This window comes from Balearica regulorum, chromosome 8, assembly GCF_011004875.1.
Source record: "Balearica regulorum gibbericeps isolate bBalReg1 chromosome 8, bBalReg1.pri, whole genome shotgun sequence".
Lineage (NCBI taxonomy): Eukaryota > Metazoa > Chordata > Aves > Gruiformes > Gruidae > Balearica > Balearica regulorum.
In genome coordinates this window covers 10,256,405-10,277,096 of record NC_046191.1, presented here as the reverse complement: position 1 = coordinate 10,277,096, position 20,692 = coordinate 10,256,405, and the positions used below count along the sequence as shown (strand labels likewise).

The window sequence follows — 20,692 nt, the reverse complement described above, 5'->3', positions numbered from 1 at the left end:
CTTGGGTCCCAAGGGTGCCAACTGCCAGAGCAACACCGACTTTACATTGACCTGCGTGTGCAGCACAGGATGCACCAGGTCCCGGGGCTGCATTGGGGTTCCCTGTATAGTACTGGCTGTGATGCCACAACGCAAGTGTGAACCACACTAAACTCCTAGCTGGCCCTCAAAGTCCTGCTTCTGTCCCCGTTCCTGCCCAAAGGACCTGCGCCTTCGACTTCTATGGTATCTGCCATTGTATGATCCATCAGTGGTAGCATTTCACGGTGCAGGTACAGTAAGGACTGATTCCAGTACACACCCCCAGACTTGGTTTTCAAGCCTTCAGTGAGTACAGGAAGGACTTGTATGGTTACCACTTAATTTTACTATTTTTTTGGCTCCAAGTGCTCAAAGAAAAATGCAGCAGTCACCTTATTCATGCGGGCAATGCCTCTAAAGGACTTCCAGCCTGTTGTGTGCTATTCCAAAAGGCTGGTGAGCCAGCAAGCTGGGAATCAAACCTAAGACAGCAAGCCATTCTGTTTAATTGTTACAGTAATCACCAGCAGGCAAAAATCCTGGGAGCCTTTTGTTCCGTACAGCAGTTCCTGTGTGCCGAAGGGCAGCCGGTGCTGGAGCCAGAGCTCACCCATGAAAATGAGCTCTAAAGGAGATCGTGCAGAGATCAGACTATACAGACTCATCCACCTTCCAGCAATCTCCAGGCTCAGGTGTGCTAATACCAATCCTGCTGCTTGGCAATGTGTTCATCTTTAAAGCAGCTTTAAGTGGAGATGGGAGCAGGTATTTTCCTTCCTACACAGGCAGGAAGTTGAGCGCAATTAAATGATTTGCCCAGGACCTGGAGGCTGTACCAAAGACTTGATTCCATATCTTATCAGGCCAACACAAATGTCCTTCTCCCAAGCCTGCTTCTGCCCCTCCTAGCCAGTAGACCAGCCCTACTAAAATCACACTGATGTAATTGCTCGATGTAGAAGGAGCTGTTCAAGGCAGCAAACTGTTGGAGCACTCAAGGAGGATCCACATGAAGACAGAGCATTTGATTCACTCTTGTCAAGGAATGAAACTCAACCTTATCCTACCCCAGCTCATGAAGGGGCCATGGGCTGTACAGCAGCTCCCCAGCGCAACTAGGACCTTATGCATGAACTGTACAGCACCATGACTCTTCTCTCCAGCTCCTCCATGACCCCATGTGCCATCACTTAACCCAGCACACCAGCCATAGGCCCTCACAGCCTGGTCATGCAGCATGGCCTTGGCCATGTCCCAGTCTCTCCCTTTCTTCCAGTGTTTCCCCTTCATCCCTCTCACCTCTCCATACACACGTCTCTGCTGGCTAAAGCCTCAGGGATGTGTTGCCCTCAGCAAACTGCTGATGCTGGGCTGAATGGGAAACATCACCTTCCTCTGTCCACAAGAGATGTGAAGTACTATAAGAAAGAGATGACTGAAGGAAACATGACAAAGACCCCAGAAAACCTGAATGGTGTGGGCTGTTTGCTGGCCCTTCTAATCCAGGAAATTTGGGACATCAAAGGCAATTAGGACGGTGCAGGATGACAATAAGCCAAGAATAGAGAACTTTACAGCCTCTCATTAAACTGTGAAACTCCCTGCTGCAGGATCACAAATGACGAAACTTGACAGATATTCAAGGTGCATATTTAATGAAGAAGAAATCCATTCAGGGCTACTAAATACAGACACCACTTCCATCTCAGGAAGCTCCTAAGCAATAGCGCATTGGGTGCTGGGACAGCACGTTAGGCAAGCAACACCCTGGTTTTGCCCCGTCTTTATGCTCTTCTCCAGACCTTGCTCTTGGACTTGTCTGAAATGGGTTGCTGGGCTTGCTGGGCCTTTGGAATGATCTGGTATGGTCACTCTTGTGTCCATATGACTTGCTAGTCAGTCAAAGTCCCCATTCAAATACAGGATTTCCATAAACAGAAAACCTATGCAGCCATTCCTACTCAAAATCCACTCTCCTACTGCTGCCTCCCCACATACTGGCCCTGCCTAGCACAGCTGTCCTTCCCCACACTGGTGCCATCTCATAAAACGTGTGAACAGCCTCTACAGGAGTCAGAGCAAGGGCCCATTACCACAGCACCATCTTCCCAGCCAGGGTTGCCCAGGGAAGAACACAAAGCCTTTGTAGCATTTATCCATCAGATCATGGTCTTTCTGAGGCAGAGGTGTCTTTGAGTTCAACAGCTGTTGATAAATTCTCTTCTGCAAACTCACCCCATTGCTTTGCAAGCCCATGAGTATGTTGAGCAGCCAGTTTCCTGCAGCAAGGAGATCCAATCCTGATTACCCACTCTGTGTAATGGGTCTTGCAGCCACTTCAGGGAAGGAGATATAGTCACCATCTTCCAGCACAGCTATGCTGAAGCTCATACAGTTATTCCCCCTCTGCCCCAAGCTGATGGTTGTTTCAGGCCAGCCTTCCACAAAAAGATGGAGAGGAACCTACCTAGCGCTCAGTACATCATCATTGCCCAAAGATTTAATTTGCAGGCTCCTGTCAATCTCTGGCTACTCCAAGAGCTTGTCCCCAAGGATTCGGCCTGACTGACCTTCCAAGATAGGTATGGCACTGAGCAGCACAGCTGCAGCCCAACCCAATTAAAATAAGAGGAAAATACCAGTGCTAATTGTGATCCTTGTGATTCACTGTCTCTTATAATGGGTGGTAAAGATCGGACAAGGATTTTCAAGGGAGGGGAGATTGTTCCACACTGCTTTTTCAATAGCAAACACATAGCTTTGTCCCTACTGCCAAAAAGCCTGGCACTAAAAATGCTGAAATCTTCTTGTGACTGAGTGGCAGCAAGCTGTAATTTACTGTATTCCTGCTTCTTTTAAGTTCAAGAATTGCTTCACTTCTGAGAAGAAAGAGCGTCATTTGTCAGACCCGTGTAGCCCCTTCTTCCAGCCATCACATTTCCACATTATGCTAGACAAATTAATTCCCCTCTTTCTATCTGCTCCCCATAAAGCCAGTGTATTCCCAGGAACCGAGAGTCATCCTTTCACAGCAACATCTTTATCAATTCTCTTTCTAAAGCCACATAATGGGCATGTTCCTTTCAGCAAAAATCTGGAATTTTTCTGCTGTTGCATCCACCTTCCTTAAATTGACTCAGAGACACTGTCTGCTGGCTTTTCACAAGCACCTTCTCCACACCTCTGACTGATGGTATATCACGAATTTCCAGCCCACCCATTGCAGCGTCTGGCTGGCTGCTAACAAAAGCTCGGCCTGGCTTTAGGATGCGGCCAGGTCCCTGGGCAAGTTGAGCTGTATTGCCTCTCCTCCTGTGGTGTACTTGGCCACCGGCCCGTTGCCTTCCATGGTGAAGAGCTTGCAAGTCTTCGCGTTCTCGTGGACTGGTGTGGACTTTTTCGAGGAGATGGGGGAATTTGTGGGGCTCAGCTGAACAGCAGTGGTATCCTGCACTGTGTGCTCACTAGTTTCAATTTCAAAGGCTGTGTTGCCAGGTTTGATGAGCCCAATGTTGGAACCTGGTTTAGATTTCCTGGCCCCATGAGCTGGGGGCCTTCGGCTGCAGATGCAGCAGGCACCAAAGAACGTGAAGGCCACCACCAGTAAGATGGGTCCGATGATGATGGGAGGGTTGTTCACGGGGAGGAAGGTCCCAAAGGCAAATGCTCCCACTAAAGTGATGTTGATCCCTGCTAGCATGATGCAAAGTCCACAAGCACAGCAGAGAGCAGGGGAGGGGAGGCCTTGAGGTCGTGTCTTTTTCTGGATGGGTTTCTGGGACAAAGAGGCACTGCTCTTTTCACTGAACATGTTGAGATGAATCTCAGAGGTCACTTCAGTTGTCACGGATTGTGCACTGTGTTGAGAAGGCTAGCTCTGCTCTCCTGGTGCCTTGAAATCCCTAGAGAAGAACAGAAAAGCATGCAAATGTTAGAGCAAGGAACAAAAGGCACCTTTCTCTCACCATTCAAGGTGATCAGCATCTTCTCCAAGTTTGCTGGCACCAACAATTAAGTACAAAACCAAGTCTGCTCACAAGTCTGGGCTCTCCCTCTCCTTGGTGGTCATGTCCAGTCAGTCTCCAGCTGGAGTGCTGAGCTCAGTGTGCTCAATGCCCTTTGCCATCCAGACGGATGATGTCCAAGTGAATGTGGGCATGTGATGGCCCAGAGCCATTTGAGCAGTAGCTGGTCTCACAGTGTTTGTCATCACCCACAGCTTGTTTGCTTCAGCAACTGTAAAACCAAACCTGTGCAAGGTTCATGCCCAAGCAACACCAGCTCCTGGATGGAGATTCATGGAAACTGAAATGATGAAGCCGGAAAAAACCCTCTGTGATATCTGCCCCGGACTGAAGGCAGGAACACATATATAGCCCTGACTGACAACAGCAGCTTCTCTGTTGGAGAAGATCGGAGGAGGAGATTATTGGATGTGATAAGAATTGGCTTTGTGTTCGCTGTACTTCGCTGGGAAGCCAAATTGCCGGAAGCCAAATTGCCAGCAGTTTGCTGGTGATGCCTTTGATTTTACAGGCAGGAGAGCATTTCCCTTCCCAGCCTGATTGCAAACAATAGCGGTCTGCTCTCTCCTACTCTCCTGCCTGGCTCCCTAGCTTCTTCCTTCCTCTGCTGTCAAGTCACTTTCAAAAGGGTTGCCAGGGGAAAACTGATACCACACAGGTTTCTACCACAAGAGCCAAGAATCACCGTTGTGCTATTAACACTCTGCAGCCACTAAATTGAAAAAAAAAAAAACAAACTAAACCCAAAAAACCCAAACCAAACAAACCATCACCCACTACCCTGAAACATGCCAGTAGGATCAGCCGGGCATTTTCAACATGTTTCCCAGGTTATAAAATTTTCCCATACCTCCAGCTGAGGCAAAGCTCTCTGCTGCTCTATCCGATGCCATATCTCATTTCTTTGGCTTAAGCTTTTGTTTAGACCTGAATGAAGTGCAGCAGTGAACTTTCAATGAAGTTCCTATTCAGTGAGACACCAGCTGGAGCTGACAGGGACAGGCACACAAAATGATTAAATCCTTCCTCATGTGGGGATGCCTGACTGGGGATGAGTCTCTCTGTAGGGTAAGATTTTTCAGGAGAATTGAGTGTGTGCGAGATAAGAAAGGGCATTTTCTCCATTAGCCAAGCTAACGTTTCTCCAGCAGTGTCCTTTTGTTCTGCCTGGGAACCCTGGCACACTGCTGTGAGCTGGAGCCCTGACTGCCTCATTCACCAGCTCTGGACCAGCAGCAAAACATCTTCTGGTTAGACACACACATACAGAGTTCTCAGCCCAGCTCTTATCGATGCCAGTCTGAACCTTTGGCACACAGAGGCTGCAGATACCCCAGTGTAGCTCTTCCCCTCGCTTTGCCATACATCCTCCCAGTGCACAGTGCTGGGCAGGGAACCGCACGACTCCTCGTGGTTAAGTCATATCACATATTCACTCCACCAGGTTTCTCTTTCCTGACTCCTCAGCACTCGCCTGCTTCCACCCTGCAAGAATTCCCCCTCCTGGGAGAGCCAGGCAGCTATCACAGCTGCTGAGCTCTAGCGGGATGCACAAACGAGCCGGCTGCCTCTGCTCCTAGGCAAGGCAGAGACCAGAGGTCATGCTCCCACTGAGATTTTCCAGAGGAGCTTCAACATGTTGCCCATCACATCTGTCAGCAGTCACCTGTAGTCATTCCAAAGAGACTGTGCTGGTTTCTGGCTGCTTTCAAGGCTGCAGCGATATCACCCAGCATGGTCCCTGGTAGCTCATTTTTTCTGCCTGGCAATTTTTGTTCTTCATTACAGCCCCGTGAGTGTAGGGGGTTAAGCTTGGGTAAAATCCTCACTGACCTCCCCAGGCTGTAACAGGGGAGGAGGGGGACAAGAGGGCTTGTCCAGGCACCACTGGCAATGATAAATCAGGGCAGCCCATCCAAGGACAGCTCACCCCAGAAGGTAAAAGAGAACCAGAGATCCACTCTGGAAGGACAGATGACATGAGAGAATGATCCAGCTGGGCTCAGGGTGTCTACAGTCACCATCAACTTCCCAGGCATTCATGGCCACTTCCCAGAAGGAGAGGGGACCAGATCTACAGTACAGAAATAGGGATGTGGCATGTAAGGACAGAGACCTCTCACCCTGTAGCTTGACTGGAGCAGGCACCAGCTGTTCCTTTGGCCACTCTAGGACAGGCAGACAGCTCCCAGGGAGGGCCAAGGGACTGGTCAGGCAATGGCAGCTACCTGCCTCCTGGCAAGCAAAGAGGGAAGAAAGGAAGTTTGCAAATAAATGGCTGTGGCTAAAGCACTGAGGAGTAGCTTGCCAGAAGCCATCATCCTCGGAGGCCCATTGGGTTGGGTGTCTGTGAACGCATCAGTATCAGTCCGCACAAAAGGTCAGAGACTAGAGCAGGCAGTGTGACAAAACCCAGGGTCCTGAACCTCTTCAGATACATCTGTGACTGTAAAACATGCATCTTGTCAGCTCAAAGGTCCAGGTCTAACACCAGGGCCGTGACACTGCCCAAAGAGTGAAGCTGTAACAACGTGAATCCAAGGGTTTGTGTTGCACACCCTTAGATGGGGAATAAAAACACCTGGGGCTGACTGAGGGAGAAAGCCACCAAGCCTGCTGAGATGGCATCAAAGAAAAGCATAGGGAGCCAAATCTGCCTCGTTCACATTATGTATATAGAGATATCCCCAGAACCATGGGACAGAGCTAACTGGAGCAGTCAAAAATAGAGCTGGAGTTGAGATCTCATTTAAACCACGTGAGCAGTTCTGGGGCTTGTTACACCCTTTCTATAGCTGCACCATAAGGGTTCTGGCCATGCTATGTCCAAGACAAAACTTCTTTCCCATCCTCGTTGCTTGGAGCATCTACATGGGGTAATGGACCTTTCCCAGCAGAAAGCAATAGAGTCACTGGAGAATCTAAGGGGAACCCTGCCTGGAGTGGGGACCTCTCCCATCAGCTTGGGGACAGAAGAACTCAGAAGACAGCACCATTGCAGAGCTAGGACACGACCTGCACATACACCACAGAGTAACCAACAGTACATAGAAGACAGTGTGTTTGAACTGGGAACATTCGGAAAGTGGATCACTGTTTATTCTTGTCTTGATCTCCATATAAACCAGCAGGGATTATACACAGGGGATTCCTGTTGGGAAACCAGATGAAATGGGGATGAGAAAGCCAGCAGAGCAGTGGAGGATAAAGCAAAAACCAAACCAAAGCCACAGGATGCCTTACACCCACCTGATAAGATCCTGCAACAACACAAAGTCCATCTTTATTCTGATTGCCACGTACAACAGAAGCATCTTTGCTGTCCTGTCATCTCCTAGAGCACAGGCTGATGCTGTGGGGAGAAGGGTCCCTCTCCATCACATCTGCAGTCACAAGAACTCACTGATATGGCTTGCCTCCCATTGCTGACCTGCCTGAGGATATCTGGCAGCTTTTACCTTCCCCCTTCCACTTCAGCCAAGTTAACTGGTTCAAAAATGACCAACTTCCTTTCCATCAGGAGAGGACAAAGTTCTCTTTGGGCTCTTTGTGTGAAACAGGTTCTTTTCTTACTGGGTAAAGTCTGGGTTTCTTCTCCAAACAATATGTTAACTTGAAATGCACTGCTGCCAAGCACTGCTACACAAAAAATGCTGCATATCCGAGCTACAGTGATGGAAATCCAGAGGCTATAGTGATTCCTTTCAGAGGAATATCCATCCCTCCCTATAACCTCAGGGGAACAGACACTTTCATTCATAGCTCTGAGAGTTTCTAGAGCTCGAGGGGCATACTGACATATTCAGCCAGCATTTTAGGAGCATCATTTAAAGCCATAACAGCTGCACCAGCAACATGCACAGCTAAGCATGCTTCCCTCTTAGTTGTAGCGAGGGGGATTGAGCTGTCATCCTTCCACACCGTTTCACCACAGCAGCACAACCAAAATATTTGACAGACCCCAGATGAGTCTCCCTTCTAGAGGTGTGATGGCACAGCGAGATAACGACAGTGATCAGCAAACAGAAATTGCAGTCAGACAGCTATAACCACCCCCCGCACGCGGGCAGACTCACAAACACACATGCACGCACCCTTTAGCTATCAGGAGAAGCACAAGACTTTTTCCTTGGGCAAAGTGCTGGGAAACTCTCCAGCAGGGCCAGAGAGAGCCTCGGTGTCTGGAAGGGAAGGATGCTTACCTGGGCTGGAGCGCGGAGCCGGGACAGGCGATGGAGAGAGTGGGTGCCCCGGGTCTCCTCTTCACCCTTCAGTCAGGGATGACAAAGCCATGGCTAGTCCCAGCAGGGCCGGGGCTGGAACCCCGGCTGTGTGCTAGGAGGAGAAGGATCTCACATGCCTCCTCCCGTCTCTTGACCGAGCTCGGGAAACTTTGCTCGGGTGCCAGGCGATCCCCGGGCAGTCCCCGGGAGAGCTCAGCAGGCTCTATGCGAGCTTGGCCGCCTTCTCCCCACTTTCCTCCTTCCTTTGGGAGGATAACGTCCTTCTGCTTAGGCAGAAGGGGGTTCAGACGCAGCATCGCTGCCCCGCCGCATCTTCTCCTGCCTCCTCCAGCCCGCGGTGCCCAGCAAGGCTCAGCCCCGCCGCCTCCCCCGCTGTCCGGCAGGCTCTCACCCTCTCCCCGCGCCTTCTTTTTCTTCTTCCTTTTCTACTTCAAGGCTGCAGCTCCCGCCCCCTTCAGCTGACAGAGGTGTCCGCAGCAGAACGGCCCCTTTTTCCCCTCGGGGAGAGGAAAAACCCCGGAGCGCGTCTCCGCCGAGGGGCAGCCCCAGCCCCGCTCCGGCGGCCCCGGGGCGGAGAACAAAGCGGCCGCCGCCGCACGGGGAGAGGAGGGGAAAAACACCGCCAAATGCCAAGGAATAAGATGCAGGCTCTCCGCTTGCTGCAGAGAAGCAGGGATCTCTTAAAGGCAAGAGATTTGAAACGCACGTTACAAATAAAAAGCAATACAACTGGTGTCCGGGTGCCTTTGGATCCTGGAGGGATGCAGGAGTGACTCCTCGCTGGGCGGTCGGCAGTGAGGGATGCTGAGACAGGACCTCCCAGAGGTGGAAACGCTCAGGGTGTGGGAGCTGGCAAATAAAAAATAAAAATACATAAATAAATTAAAAAAAGTCATCAGATGAGAAACTATTGTTTTAACGTGGCAATCGGATCTCAGGTATGCTTAAAGGTACTTGCTATAAAAACATGCCTGGTGCAAGCATAGCCAAGATCCTGGTGCAAGCATAGCCAAGATCTTAGCCCCCAATATCAAACCAATCACTGTCTGTTTGCAGAGTTGGTGACCACAGGAAACAAGGCAAACTGCAAGTTATGCACTGAATGGGGTGTAGGCAATTCTTCCACAGCTTAAGCGGTGCTAACACTCACATGCCCTGATCTGCTCTCCATGCCCACACTGCTGTAACAGCCTGGATGCTGTCAGCAACGACAGAACAGAAGCTCTTCTCCAGCTTATTGCAGAAGAATCCTATATGAATCGGGCTGGAGCTGATTGAACATGAATCATGCTCCCCTCTTTTTTTAAACGATTGCTTTCATGATCTCTAGAGAGGGAGAAGGAGAAAGGTAACAGAGAGATGGTGAAAAACAAAGGTCAAAGAGAAATCACTGAAGAGGAATGAACACTTACTTCTCTCTATTCTCCAGGCACTACTCCAGCCTAAGTATTCTTAATACAGCAGCATCCTCTATTGCATCACCTTACCGGTCATCCTAGAAATTCAAGCAAAAACAAGCTTTGCAGAAAGCGGTTCAGCCCCTGCTGAAGAAGACAACTCTGTTTTCCCCTTAGCTTGGGTAATGCTAACATCACATTGCATGACTTGAGCAAGAGGGCAGGAGGGGATCAGAAAAACAGTGCTTCTAGAAAGAAATAACCATGAAATCTCATTTCAGACCCTTCCAGGGATGCAGTGTCTTTCTAGGGATTCCCTGGCCCTGTAACATGAGGATCATAATGGCTCAGTGTACTCACCTCTACCAGAAAAGTGATGGGAGAGTGCACAATGGAAGATTTTCTGGAGAAAATCTCCACGTGGCACATCTGAGAGAGTTCCACGTGTGGCAGAACTGGTCTTTAGTGTTTGCTGACTGTTGCTGGGTAGAAACCGGAGTGGCTGAACTCATTCTTGGTGTGGCTCCATAGAGCTCAATGGAAACAGCCCTGTAAGCCATGTTTATTTAGGAACAGCGGCTGTCAGAGGGAAAGAGACCACCAGGGTCATTGATTCAAGTCCCCTGCTATCACATTGTATAATAGCATTCATAAAGCACTCAAGCTCCAAAGGGGGCCAATTAATACCGAATGACCTGTGAGCTGTTCTCTAATTGCACAAGGCAGTGATGAAGAAGGCTGCACCCACTTCAGGTTGGCTGTTGCATGATTGTCCATCACCCTTTCTGCTTAATGGTCCATAAACCCAATAAAAAGACTTTACAGGAACATTACATATTTAGGGCTCCACTGAAGCAACAACTCTGAGTTTCACATATGTGGCCCTGACAACCTGGCAGACTGCATTCACGTGATTAAAACTGCTAATTCAAGAACTAAAATTAAAGGCAAGGTTTCCCACTGGTATAAATCAGAGCAGATTCATTGCCTTGCAGAGCTTTGACAATTCATGAGCATTCAGGGTTTGCCGAGGGGGTTTTGCCAGACTGATGGCTCCTAATTTCAAACTTGCCAGGATCTGGGAAGCCCTGCCTTCTTTAGAGGCAAGATCTCAACCCTCAGCTGACTAGAAATCATATTCCTCTGGGAGAAGCTGTTTGTTCCCAAGCTTCTGCTGAATTCAGAAATTAGCTTAAGTCAGAAATTTCTGAATGAGAGGCAAAACTGCCTGCCTGTCTTCTCCCATTGTCAGTTCCTGACTCTGGTTTACATTACTAAAAATCTAGCTCAAGCACTCTTGCACCCACAAAGGCTAGGCTTCAGTGTCACCACCTCCTGGTCTGAAGCAGGTCAGGATGGTGACTACCACATATGAAGCCCTTAGATATCAAGCTGATGTTGTGGGGTTTCTTTCTGCAAGAGTAACTGAAAAAAGGTGGGAAGGGTGAGGACGATCCATGCTTTCACAGAGGTTTCAAAGGATTTTTGGTTGGGGCTAACACTGGAGTGAAAGTGCATGAGCAGCATCCATGCTTACAAGAACAGCAGCATGCCAACAGCCCAATTCCTCAGCACGACAGGACCAAAAAGCAGCAGCCCATGATGCTGCCTGCTCAACCATACCCATCACACAGGGAGCACGTGGGAGACAGAGAACGCCTGAAAGTTTATGGTCTGATAAGATCATTAGACAAAGGTCACTGCAGAAATGTCCCCCTGCAGATTTCCATGAGGTCTCCAGAACTGGCACCACTCTGTGCATTTACATTTTAATTGTCTCTTAAGGGAAGGAAACACCAGACTGAATCTGCTGTTGCTCCAAACCATTTCTAAATGCCACCATGTCTGTCTGAAAGTTTGCACTACAGCAGGATCCGGCTCTGCTCATGCTCTTTGCTGTCTCTGGCAATTCAGAAGAGGGCAAGGCCAGGTTCTGCAGCAATGTTTACCTGTCTATAGCATCAAGCACAGAAAGGAGGAGGTAAAAAAGAAATTAGTATTTGTCATTCCCAGAGGCAGCTGTGAAATTACTATGCAGGAGATTTAAACCCACGAAGGAGACACCTCCTTGTACAGTGTGTAATTAAATTCACAGGACTCTGCTGTGGAGAACAACAGTATTAATGTGCTCAGAGCCAGAACACAGATGCAACTGGACCTGTCAAACACAACAGAACAGCTGCAGCTTCTGGCTCACAATGTCCCTACGCTTCTCATCACTGGGAATGACCTGAGGGGGAAAGCTTGCTCGAGGTTTGCCACGGTCCTTGTAATCTAAGCCTCTGCTATTGACAGTGGTTGAGGCAGAATAATAGGTACGGTAGATTTTTTTACCTGGTCCTACATGACTGTTCTCACGTCAGGGATGAAGCTTTTGATATTTCTGAATGTAGACCAAAACTGGCTTTTCTGATCAGAGAGACTTGGCATCCACACTTCATGCCCAGTCTCCCTCAAGACAACTGCAATACCCAAGGTACTCACCGCATCTCAGCTGGGATAGTTCCAACTTTCACTGTTCCTGGGAGCTTTCTCATCATGTGCAGAGCTATCTTCACGACCTAAAGCATCCAGGCCAGCTGTTCCCAGATTCGTTAGCAGATGCTCCCATCCTCATGCCTGCTCATGCCATACACCAAACCCCTTCAGAACAGGGGTCAATTAACCCCCAATTAACTATTTTAGCTGAAGACTGTATACAGAATACCTGTATTTCCTCATCAGGTTGCTTCTCCTCAGGGTGCTGGCAGCTTCTCACCATGTGCCTGTAGAGCACCCAGCCCAGCTGAACTCACCGAGCCCCACTGTTCAAAGAGCTGTGACCTGACATGGACCCAACCTCTCCTGCATGATCCACTCATGCCAAGACTCCTGCACAGAGTCTTGAGGAAGCTGAAATTGGAACAGGACACTGCTTGGAGATAGACTGAGGAAGGTATAAAGAGTTGTCTTCATGCCACACTGCTCGAGATTTGGGCCTTGGACAGAAAAGGCATCTCAGCTGGGCAGTCAGTGGGTCCCATCAGCCTGACTTCCAGCATCATTAAAGCTTCACCTCTACCCTCGGATCAGATGATATACTTCCATAACACCTTTGTGGGTTTGTGGTTGTTTTTTTTTTTTTTAAATAATCTAGAGATCATTTTTTCCCCTTCACACAGACAAATAAACAAAAAGGCTTCCAGATGTTCAAACAAATTTCTCCTTCCTATGACACCCTCTGAAAATACTAAGCTGAAGAAAGATAGCAGACAGGAAACATCTGTGCAAGTGGCTGTCCTGTTACACAAACAGTGCAGTAATTTTTTTATGAAGCTTTCTCAAACAGGAGGAAATCACCAGGTCAGTTATCAGCAAGAGGCAAATATTTTTAATTACCTTGCAGGGAGGATTATGTCTCCTGTGTTTAATTCTCAAAGGTTCCTACTGGCAAATTAATTAGCAAGCAGCTTCACAAGAAGAGTAGGCCTGAAGTTATGTGGCTTTACTCACTCAGGAGGCAAACACCCAGTTCATTATCTTCTGTCTCATCATGGTCCTCTCTGTTAAGCAGATCAGACCAAAGGACAGTTGATCTGGAAGAGACAAAAACACACAGAGTGCCCATCAGCAACTCTACCTCATGATTTCAACTGCAGTTCATCAGAGACCTCAGTGTTATATCTTCTTCTTTAAAAGAAGGGCTGGTACAGATTTTAATTAAAGGGTAGCTGGCTCCTCATAAATTGAAATCGGAGTGTGCATTACATATCATACTGTACACACTGTATGTTGCACATTACATATTATAATATTTTTTCTTATCTTTCCCTTCTTCTCCAGGAAAAACACAAAATTACATCTGATCTGCATTTGAGCTGCCAAGGTAATTAACAGGCTTGATGGGGTAGGAGTCATGATAGTGAGGTCCTGATCCAGCAGAGCACTTCAATAGGTGCCTTTTCTAGGTATTGGCCTACTGACTTCAGTGGGACTACTCACAAGCCTTAAGATAAGGATGTACTTTCTGTGGTCGGTACCTTCGCCAGATAAAGCAGAGGTAACACCACAAGAACCAATGACATGCATGGGAACAGAGTCAGGCCCCATTCATGAAACATCACGTGAACAAGGAACTGCCCTTCCAAGAGCATTTATGCTCTTCTGTTGGGAGTATGTTTTAGGTGAATTTTAGGATGTTTCTGAGGATGGGATTTAGGTGGCGTCACAAACCAGCAGTGGTGAACTGGGCTTTTGATCATGAAGAAAACCAGAAAGATGGAATCTGAAAGGAAACAATAACCAAATGTGATGTCCTCTCTAGGCCCAATTCTGGTGGCTGAGCACAAAGCACAAGAAAGAGGACAGCCATCTGTGCCACCTTCTAACACCAGGTAACCTGCCCGGTCAGTTCAGTCTTGGGAACCAAATCCACCAATGGTCTGTTGGCCTGCCCACAGTGTCCTCCTGTCCATCCAGCCACTCAAGTATCCCATTGAGCAAGGTACTGCTTGAGCCACAGGCAGTATCAGAGGCTGACTGCAGGCTCTCAGGTGCAAATATGTTTATTTCGCTCATCCTCATGGGGAAAAGCATCCACGTGGTGATTTAGACCATTAAAGTCTGTTTCCCAGTGGAAGCAGGCTAAGCTAGCTACTATGGGTAACATGATGCATTATAGCTCTCCACATCTTGATAATTTCACTGTTTTCAATGGTGTCCCCATTCAACCTGTCCCTGGACATGGAGACCAAAACTGCTTTGGAACAGATCTGACATTGCTTTGTGAGCCAGCAAGAAGAGATTTAATTTGTGCCTGTTATATTCACCTGATGGTCAACTTGTAGCATGCCAGACCACAAGAGATACTAATTACCATCAGCATAAATCTCATTAGTCAGTTTGCATTCCTGGAAAATGTAGCTTTGAGGGATGTCAGACTCAACATTATCAACAGATGGTGCTTCTGTCTGAAGAGGAGATATGTCCTTGATCAGTCTGTCACTGCTTAGGTGCTGATGCTCTTGATTCTCACCCGATAGTCTTCATCCAAGAGCTGAGGCTTTAAATGGCAACACACAATCTACGAGGATGAAATACGGGCAGTGCTGGAAAACAACCTCAGGATGATGTAGTTCATGTCCCTTCAAAATGTCTAACATCTTGGACACAGGTGTGATCTCTTGAAAGTTTTTGTGGCTTGCAACAACTCTTGGGCTCCTCATGGTTCAATCTGCAGTACAACAGTAGAACACTTCACAAGGTGAGTCCTTAACTCTCCAGGGCAGAAAAAAAAGTAAGACTTAAGTGAAAATTAAAAATCAGAATTGGGAATACTTATTTGTCCTTATGTGAAGGTCTGGAAACCTTTTCAATAGGTATCTTATCTCCTCAACCGCAGGGTGCATAAAAAACCAGACTGTTTGGATCCTTCTGTGTTCTAGCCAGATCCCACATAACTTCATGGAAGTTGTTGCAGTGACTTCAGTGAGCTGTGAACAAGGTGTGTAGGATGCTGCCTTGTGAATATTTACCCTCTGGTAGAAAGCAGATGTCCAGAGCCTCCATATGGGATATCAAGTTATAACATGGCAAAGCACAGATCATTAATCACATCCTTAAATGAAGCGATTATAAGGTCATCACGTCAAACATTGCCTAGCATCATTGTGCCTGCACAAGTCTTATTTTACACAGAGCCTGGGAAAGAATCTGTTTGAAACACTTGATTCCAACTCATTAGCTCTGCTGCAAAGCCTCTCTCCTAATACACTTAATCTTTCTGCCTCTCAGTTCCTACCTACAACACCCTCCCAGCATCATCACCAAACACAGTGAACAGGTTCTCCTCTCCCTCAAAGTACCTGCTGTCAGGATAAATTCAGGTCTCAGACACCACAGACCAGAAGTGCTCTGTTTGTCTATAGCAGACATAGACATGCACACCCCACACCAGACCCCATAACTACCCACTGGTCTGTAGGGACCAACTGCTTCTCACAGGTTTGAGATTGGCTGCATGTGGTAGACATCTTTTTGCCTTCAAGAGCAGGATCCAGAGGAGGAAAAAAATCCCATGATAATTATGTGCCGTGAAAACTGTGGCAGCTCATACATGATTAATTCAGTAGGCTTTGGAATAAGATCCTCAGCAGAAAGCAGTAGTGTGGCCATATAACCCTTGCAGAGTTTTATTTATAGTAGCTGAAGAGAGAGGTGAAGAACCCCAAGTCAAACAACTTTTGCCTCCTGCAAAGAGCAGTCACCAGTATTTGCCCACATGCAGACAGTGCACGTACCTCAACCACGGGTGAGACCCTGCTAACTCCTCCGCCCAGCAGACTGATTAAGACCAAGTAAGAATTAAGCACTGGGCTCCCAGCTATCATCACTGCAAGGATAATGGGAAATTCTGATTAAATCTCACATCCTCTTTAGCAAGACTTGTGGAGCTGAGAAATCATAAAGTGCCATTAGAAGCAGATGTTGGTTTACAGGGGCATTTTTCTGGTACCGCACGTGTGGTCAGAGCTGTACACCCCTTCCCTCATCACCTTTCAACAGGCTTTTTGTAAGACTCACATCTCACCCCTTCCACAGAGATCAGGATCAAAAGTGCCAGGTGCTATATAAACACATGGATGTAAGGGATTTCTCTCTCAAAGAGGACAGAGGAATGGTAATACACACATTTGGCAGAGTGGGAAACTGAGGCACAGAGACAATATCAAGGTGATGCTCATCCCAAGACCATGGTCCAGACCTGCCTCCCCCAGTCTGGGAGGCAACGGGGAGAGGGTCTCCAGGGTTTGTGCATCACCCAGAGACACAGCAAAACTGCAAAGGTGCTGTGAACATCCCACCCCGCTGCCCAGGGGACCAGCAGCCACCAGCTGAGCACTCAGTCTCTCTAAGATCTGCAGAAGACAAGGGCTTCACTGTATTTCTCACTAAATCATTTGTAAAAAGAGAGTAAGGACACTTAACCTACCTGCGTGAAGAGTCACTGTTTGCCTATTCCTTAGGCAATAGAAGCGGTGCCTAGAATTATTTACTGCTATTTTAAGCAAATAGGAAAAAAATAGCCCGTGTATCCAACATCCTGAAGAGCAAACTGTGCAATAAACAAAGCAGCAGCTCAGGCTGAGCGTAGGAAACAGAAGCCGGGAGAGAAAGCCTGGCCGGTGCTGATTTGACAGGAGGAGGTGGTTACTGCTACAGCAAACTGCTGGGGAAAGAGCTGCAGGACCTAATGAGGCCAGGGCTGATTTGCAACCATTTTCTCATACCCAGCAAGTGAAAGAGTGCCCCAAAAATACTGCAGTGTGTTTGGATATAGGATGAATTCACCAGCTGTTTTCTGAAAAGCATGGGATGCTGCAAACATGATTAAAGAAGAGAAAGGAAAATAAACCCAACAACTGGAAAGACCTTGGATGAGTGCTTCTGCAACTGTCTAAAAGGAGTAAAATGGTCTCCTCTGAAAACAAGGTTCCCCCTCATCTTTCAGATGTGCTCTTTAATTGATCATTAATTTCTCTAAAAAAGGACAGGCAGTTACCAGGGGGTATGGAGGCGTTCCCCTGGCTTTCTGGTCAGACAAGGACTGCGCTTTCCCTACATCCTCAGAGAAAGGGATGGGGATCAGAGCTTCTGCTTAGTGTTCATTTGCAATTCTGACCTGCTGCTAATTACACTCCCCAGCCACGCAGTCCCTGCCCAGCCAGTGCAGAGTCCACCATCTCCACCGAAGATACCCACTTCTTAATGACCATTACTGGATTCCCTGTAGATTTGGTTTTCTCAGCTCTTTTCAGGATCCGGGAAAGATGTTCACAAGTGATGAGCCCGTAGTGTAACCTCTCACCAGCCATCAGCTCAGCTGCAGCCGCTGCCTACACACTCACATCCCCTTCCAATTACGAGCTGAACTGTGTTAGCAGCACCGCACAGTAATTTCACTGTGCGATCGGAGTGGGCTGGGAGCACACACAGAGCCATCTCCAGAGATTCAGCTAACAAGGGGCACCTCATTAAGTACCTTGGGGAGAGCTTTCAGCTAATGTGTTTTCCTTTGCACTCAAGATGGAGCATTCACACTGACTGCTGAAAGGAGCCCGCTCACAACCACTAACTCATTAAGTGCAGTAACTCAATGGCTTTCCATATCTGATGGTCTCTAATTAAGCGTGTCCCTTATCGCTCCTTGCTGCTCCCTTAGCAAGTTTTCTAGCCATCACCTTGCTGTCATCTTTCCTCCAATGAAATTATTGGGGGTACTTCTTGTAAGTACCTGCCTGCCAGAAAAGCTGACGCTGCTTTGGCAGGGAAGTAACTCATCGGCCAGTCGCCAGCATCTTCTCCACGGCCTCCATCCTCCTCACAAGCTCCACCTTACCAAGGGCATCACATCTTCCCCGTCTCCAGGCTTTTACCACCCATGAGGAAGCTGATCCCTTATCTATGCCACACACTGCTCGCGGCATCCCCAGGAGCAGGATGTTCACAGGCTCAGCTGGGTGTGTGTCACATTTAACCCCATTTTGTAAAGATTGGAGGCAAACGCTCCCCCCATCCCTAGCTCACCCAGGAGAAATCTTCTGTTGGCTCCTCTGCGTGTTCGAATGGGCACAATTTGATGCTGGGTGGATTGAAAGTGCACTTATACTTTCCTGGGAGATTTTCTGCTCGCTGCTGGGGCCTGTACAACACCTACTCATCTCAGTGGGAAATGATATATGCTTCACAGAAAGAGCAAGAAGCCAAAGTACTCAGTATGTGCGTTTCTCTTACAGTTCTGTGTGCAACTGCAGCTTATTCCTGATTCAATAACATGGTGATCCCAGCTTCTGGAGAGATGGATTAAATCAATGATTAATTTAAAGTAATTTATACCTTTTAACCATTCAAGCATACTTCCCAGGACTGAGACCCGCAAGCTGCGCTGGATCAATGACTGGAAATCCATGAGTATTATTTCAGGTGTAACTATTTATCCCCCGTAGCACAGCAACATCCTTACTGGTAAGGAAACAGTTCACCCCTTGGCTCAGCGAGAGTACTATTTTCTGGCATTTTAGGTCCAGTTTACTCATTTGCTCCCTCCAGGGATCATCCAGCAGGTCTGGGGATGCACAAGTGCAGTACACAGAGAGATGCCTTTCTCATCTGACTTACCCCTGTGGTTCCTCCGTAGCTGGTCCCGCACAGCCTTAGCCCACTCTCGACAGGGAGCCAAGGACCAGTGCCCCCAGGGTCCTCACCTCCCCGCAGGCAAACACGTGAGAGGCTTGTGGAACAGCCCAGAGGACAACAGGCAGTTTGCAAACTCAAGCCTTCCTGGTATTTGTCATGCAACAGAGTTTTGGTTGTTTTTTTTCCTGACCAGGAGATTTTGTGGAGCTCCTGGTGATTACCACACCACCCACGACACAGGACAGGGGTTCCTGCACCAGACAGGCACTGAGAAAATGAGATGTGCCCTTCTCTTCCTACCTCTGCCCCAACTCCCACATGGCACCTTCGGTATAACACAGTGTGTCTGCACGTTGCTCAGCCCTTCTGCAAAGCATGGTTAATTATATTTTGAGCATCTCAGTCTCCCTGGCTTATCTGTCCAGCCATAAAATCTCCTGCTCTGCACCTTGCTCCAAGTCTTCAGCCATCTGAATGACCAGAGAAATAGAAACAGCAGCAGAGGGACTGAGTTGACAATGACCCAGTTTATAGACAACAAAGTTGACCATAATACTCTTGAGTGGCAGAAATGTCCATGTGGGCAGGGAGTAGCAGAAGACTTGACTGCAAGAGAAATAAAAATAAAAAAATTTAATGCAATAAAATTTCCCCAGATAGCGCTTGGCTGGCTAGTTATATCACAAGTGGCACGTTTGTTAGAAAGCATTAATAAAACCTGCAGTATAATCCTGGAGGTTGCATAGGAAACATTACACAAGAATTTATGGGTTTGCTGCAAAGTTTTATGCTCTCAGTACTGAGGCTCAGTTCCAGAAGACATTCTCTGGGGTGGGCTGGAAGCCCTCCCTGCTCTCCAAAACAGGCAGAATGAGAAAACTGGGGGGAGAGAAGCATCTTTTGGGGTGGCAGGAATGTCTGTGGGACTTAGCATTGTGCCAGTAAGGTATCAGAGCATCTGAATCGGCTGCTAGTCCCTCCAAGGCAGAGGGAATCGGCCCACACATTGCTGCAGAGACTCCGCAGCCATTGATTCAGGTTTGGATCTGGACTTTTCATTTGCCAGAGCAGAAGCCAAACCCACATTTGATTTTAGCCCTCCCAACCGTACCCTCAGTCCTTGCGAGGGCAGGAGGCAGGACAGAGGAATGGCAAGAGCAGGACACATGTCAGCATAGATAGGAGATGAACAGATAGAGAAACAAGAGCAAAGCAGGGAGACACACGCATGAACAGCACCACGTAAGCCTCACTTCTGAAGGAAACCTGCCCAAAAAATAATGAAGATCTATTCAGACCCTAGCCAGCTGGACCCGGCAATAGGCACGTGCATCTGCCCAGGCATTTCAGAGTGCTGTTTCTGCAGCAATGCAACTACACGTCTGTGGCGATGAACAGCCAGGGTCAGACCTACCGCGCTGGGGATGAGCAGTGGGAGAGGTGATGCTGCAAGCCTCCTCCTCACTGTGCAGTGAGCAGTGGTCACACCGCGGCTGCATCCAGCCCTGGAGGCATCCAGCTCTGCAAAAGGGTGGAGGGAAGGGAAGGAAGTCAACGTAAAGGATGGAGAAAAACAGCAGCCTCTTACAGAGTCAGCCAAGAATTAAATACCCTGGTTTCTCAGAGAAAGTGCCAGCAACCATCTCTTCTGCTTGTTATCATTCCTTTTCCATTTGCTTTTAATTTGCTCAACGTATAATTTGTTAAACAAGCTGCCCAGTAGGTATCATCTCAGAGCTGACTAAAAGTAGGTGCCACTTTTAGCCTGGAGCAGAGAGAAACATATCAACATCAAGACTGAGGATACAGCCAGGAAAGCTGCTGATTTCAC

At 48.0% G+C, this 20,692-nt stretch overlaps 1 protein-coding gene across 3 annotated transcripts; it reads right to left on the bottom strand.

Moving 5' to 3' along the window:
* Nucleotides 1–1,659: 1,659 nt before the first annotated feature.
* TMEM275 (transmembrane protein 275) lies at nucleotides 1,660–13,236 on the bottom strand. 3 transcript variants are annotated; one of them, XM_075759492.1, is made up of 5 exons: nucleotides 13,066–13,236; nucleotides 9,703–9,785; nucleotides 8,997–9,139; nucleotides 8,249–8,314; nucleotides 1,660–3,923 (listed from the first exon to the last, which is right to left on the bottom strand). In XM_075759492.1, exon 5 carries the CDS (start codon nucleotides 3,830–3,832, stop codon nucleotides 3,284–3,286), a length of 549 nt encoding a protein of 182 aa, XP_075615607.1. In that variant the 5' UTR covers nucleotides 3,833–3,923; nucleotides 8,249–8,314; nucleotides 8,997–9,139; nucleotides 9,703–9,785; nucleotides 13,066–13,236; the 3' UTR covers nucleotides 1,660–3,283. The 3 variants fall into 3 exon arrangements, with proteins under 3 accessions (XP_075615607.1, XP_075615605.1, XP_075615606.1); XM_075759490.1 differs by having other exon boundaries at nucleotides 8,249–9,139; XM_075759491.1 differs by lacking the exons at nucleotides 9,703–9,785; nucleotides 13,066–13,236 and adding an exon at nucleotides 9,441–9,453 and having other exon boundaries at nucleotides 8,249–9,139.
* Between the last annotated feature and the right edge of the window lie 7,456 nt (nucleotides 13,237–20,692).